At 41.8% G+C, this 4,220-nt stretch overlaps 1 protein-coding gene across 1 annotated transcript; it reads right to left on the bottom strand.

Moving 5' to 3' along the window:
• Positions 1 to 2,417: 2,417 nt before the first annotated feature.
• Positions 2,418 to 2,906, bottom strand: LOC107488714 (uncharacterized). The gene has a single exon (XM_016109487.1). The coding sequence runs from the start codon at positions 2,904 to 2,906 to the stop codon at positions 2,418 to 2,420; it is 489 nt and encodes a 162-aa protein (XP_015964973.1).
• Positions 2,907 to 4,220: the final 1,314 nt, after the last annotated feature.

Genomic DNA, 4,220 nt, shown 5'->3' with positions numbered 1-4,220 from the left:
TCTGGTGTCCCCAGTTCTGTAGGAGACTCCGGCTGCAGAGACGAGATCTGAGACCAAGGCGGGAAAAGGTAAGTTGCCCGCAATTTGTACATGTCCCATGGCATTCCAGATGTGTCTTGGTAGGTTTAGAGGCTGGTCTGTAATGATACACCAGAGGAAAACAACCATGTCTGCAATGAAGGAGGACTCATGAGTGCTTGAAAAGATGTAATGGGACATAATCTGCGCCCATACTCGAGCTTTTAAGGTAAGTGCGGAAGCCGTTATTCCCTTAGGTCGGGAATGATGGTATCCATAAATCCATCTGCTGCCAGGTTGTGCGATAACTCTGAGAATGGCGTCCCAGTCAAATTGGTACGTCTGGCATTTGAGTGCGGCTTCTTGAAATGCGTCCAGTCCTTCTGGAGCAGGGGAAGATCTAAAACTCGTTGAATGGCCTCTTCTGTAATGGGGACTCTCTTCTGACAGACGTAGATAGACTGCATGGTTGGCATATGAAAGTTAGAGTAGAATTCTACTACCCACGAAAAGTTAACCTATCGTGACTGTCTCCGTAGGAATCCCCATTGTCTTTGTTCAATTCGCGGCTCATCAAATTCAGCAATACGGGTCCGGAGGATAAGAAAGTATTCGTTGTTGTAATTCCTTTCTGCCAAGATGGGGAACATCTGCTCACAGTAGCGGTTAGAAAATCACGCAATGTCCTTTGTTGGGAAGGCTTTCTCTTTTTTATCGACCTTTATAATCTTCTTAATTCTTTTTGTTGAGCGCTTTACTGCTGTTGAAGATGGCTCTGCCACTAATGCTCTTTTTGTTCCTCTCTTTGCTGGTGGTTTGGGAGTAGCTTTCTCCTTGCCTTTCTTGGTGGCCATCCTGAAAAAGGAAAGAGAAGGTAATATGTAAAGCGAAGGGTTCGAGCAAGGGAGCGAATATTATGGATGGTAATCAATGCACGGTAAGGAATGATGGCGTTGACATATGGTCTAGACTACATGTGAAAGTTCATCAATGGAAATAAAACAAGTGCATGTAAGGACAATTAAATGCAAGACGTTTATTGGCATGCTGGCAAAGGCATGAGTAGCATAGATCGAGCATTCAATGTCCAAGTTAGATTACCAAGTCTATCAAACTACAATCTATTTGTATGGACAATTATATTTAATTAATAAAATATAAAAGGGATTTTGTGAAAAATAGGCATTCACGTATGATAACATAAAAGTAGTACATGATGTCATACGGGCTTTTTCACAAACACTTAGCATGCATGGTAAATAAGGTATTGAAAGTATTAAATTGAACATGCAAGCGACCCTATAAAAAGTAATATAATTGTCAATGAATTCCTTAATAATCCACAAGCAAAATATAGAAAAAAATTACCCAAATAAATTTCCAACACCAATTAAAAGAAAAAGAAAGAAAAAGAAAACATAGATAATGAAAGTAAAAAGAAAAAGAAGAAGAAAACATAAAAATAAGAATAAGAATAGAAAAGTAAAGAGGGAAGAAGAAAAGAAAAACCTTGATAATGGTGGTGAAAAAGAGGAAGTAGAAAGTGAAAAGGAAGGAAGAAGGAAGAAGGGAGAAGAAAGAAATAAGAAGGGATAAGAAAAATTAGGATTTGGGGAAGAAAAGATAAGATATTTGGCTGATCTGGATAAGTTGTGCGCCGCATGTGATGCGGACGCGTGAGTGACGCGGTCGCGTGATGTGCAGTGCTTTCAAGTGACGTGAACGCGTGGGGCACGCGGTCGTGTGAGTGGATTTGTGCTATTGGCGGAAGAGCAGCCTCGCATATGCACGTCTCTCTGTTTAATTCGTATATTTGCCAAAATTTAGGGTGACGCGGTCGCGTGGTTGACGCGATCGCGTGAATGGCCATATTCTGAAAAAGACGCAGACGCGTGGAGCACGCGGTCGCGTGATAGGGCTGGTGCTTCTAGCATCATTCCAGCCCCACTCCTTCATAACTTACTGCCATACACCTCTTTTACGTCGATTTTTTAAAGGCACGCGTTCGCATGGGCGACGCGGACGTGTGGAGGCTTATTTTCCAAATGACGCGGCTGCGTGAGTGACGCGGTCACGTGGCACGTTTGTGCTTAAGGCACGCCTCCAGCCACACTTTCGCGTGACTCTCTGTTAAATTTGTTTTCTTCCCAACGCACTTGTGACGTGGACGCGTCAGCGACACCTACGCGTTGCGTGCGTTTTTTTTAAATAATAAATATGCAGAATGCTAATACAACTATATGCAGCTATATGCAGGGATGATGAGAAGAGTCATTAACACCCTAAAAATAAAGTAAAGTAAAATAAGACTAAAACTGAAACGGAACGATCATACCATGGTGGGTTGTCTCCCACCTAGCACTTTGCTTTTACGTCCTTAAGTTGGACGCTCTTTAGGCTCATTCTGCTTCTCTTGGTGGGTCTTCCAAGAGGAAAATCTCTAGTTCTTTCTGATTCTTCATTTTCTCACCATGATAAAGGTTTAGGCGATGTCCATTGACCTTTAGAAATTTTGAGCTAGTAGGATGACGCAGGTGGAAAACTCCGTATGGCTCTACCTTCTCTACTCTGTATGGACCTTCCCGTCTTGATCTCAGTTTTCCTGGCATGAGCTTCAATCTGGAGTTATATAGAAGAACTAACTTCCCTAGTCTGAATTCTCTCTTTTTAATGTGCTTGTCATGGACAGCCTTCATTTTCTCCTTGTAACGATTGGAGTTGTCATATGCTTTTAGGCGAAGGTTTTCTAGCTCTGCTAGTTGCATCTTTCTTTCGGCACCAGCTTTCGTAAGATTCATGTTGCACTCCCTTATAGCCCAGAAAGCCTTGTGTTCCACCTCTACGGGGAGGTGGCAGGCCTTTCCGTATACCAAGCGGAAGGGGCTCATCCCAATGGGTGTCTTGTACGCTGTTCTATATGCCCAGAGTGCATCTTGTAGCCTGGCACTCCAGTCCTTCCAATGAGGTTTTACTATCTTGTCCAGAATATGTTTAATCTCTTTGTTAGAGACTTCTGCTTGCCCATTGGTCGAGGGATGGTAAGCTGTTGCTACTTTGTGAATTATCCCTTGCTTCTTCAGTAATCCTGTTAGTCTCCTGTTACAAAAGTGGGTGCCTTGATCGCTCACGATTGCTCGTGGTGATCCAAAGCGACATATAATATGGTTTCTATCAAAGGAAACAACAGTGTTAGCATCATCAGTATGGGTAGGAATTGCTTCCACCCATTTAAAAACATAATCTACAGCTAACAGTATATAAAAGTAACCATTAGAATTTGGAAATGGACAAATGGAGTCAATGCCACAAACATCAAAAATTTCACAGAAAAGCATAATCTGTTGAGGCATCTCATCCCTCTTGGATATATTACCAAACCTTTGGCACGGGGAACAAGATTTGCAAAATTTAGCAGCATCTTTAAAAAGAGTAGGCCACCAGAATCCACAGCCTAAGATTTTTCTTGCTGTCCTTTGAAGGCCAAAATGTCCTCCACTCTCAGATGAGTGGCAGGCCTCTAAAATGGACTGGAATTCTGATTGAGGCACACACTGTCTAATTACCTGGTCAGCACGATACCTCCATAAATATGGGTCATCCCATATATAATATTTGGACTCGCTTTTTAGCTTGTCTCTTTGATTCTTATTAAAATGTGGAGGAAAAGTGTGGCTAACTAGATAATTAGCTACATGTGCATACTGATGAGCGGATATTTTATACGCTTTTTTGGGGTAATTTCATGTAGATTTTAGTATGTTTTAGTTAGTTTTTAGTATAATTTTATTAATTTTTAGCAAAAATTCATATTTCTGGACTTTACTATGAGTTTGTGTGTTTTTCTGTAATTTCAGGTATTTTCTGGCTGAAATTGAGGGAGCTAAGTAAAAATCTGATTTAGGCTGAAAACGGACTGCTGATGCTATTGGATTCTGACCTCCCTACACTCGGAATGAACTTTTTGGAGCTACAAAAGTCCAATTGGTGCGCTCTCAATTGGGCTGGAAATTAGACATCCAGGGCTTTCCAACAATATATAATAGTCCATACTTTGCACGAAGATAGATGACGTAAACTGGCGTTCAACGCCAGTTCCATGTTGCAGTCTGGCGTTTAGCACCAGAAACAGGTTGCAAGTTGGAGTTCAATGCCAGAAACAGGTTGCAACCTGGCGTTCAACTCCAGAAACAGCCCAGGCACGT

Source organism: Arachis duranensis, chromosome 1 (assembly GCF_000817695.3).
Source record: "Arachis duranensis cultivar V14167 chromosome 1, aradu.V14167.gnm2.J7QH, whole genome shotgun sequence".
In the NCBI taxonomy this organism is placed as follows: domain Eukaryota; kingdom Viridiplantae; phylum Streptophyta; class Magnoliopsida; order Fabales; family Fabaceae; genus Arachis; species Arachis duranensis.
This window is presented reverse-complemented; position numbering and strand designations above follow the sequence as displayed.

Coding starts and splice junctions, on each gene's coding strand:
- LOC107488714 (XM_016109487.1), bottom strand. CDS start 2,906: ATGAGCCCCTTCCGCTTGGTATACGGAAAGGCCTGCCACCTCCCCGTA.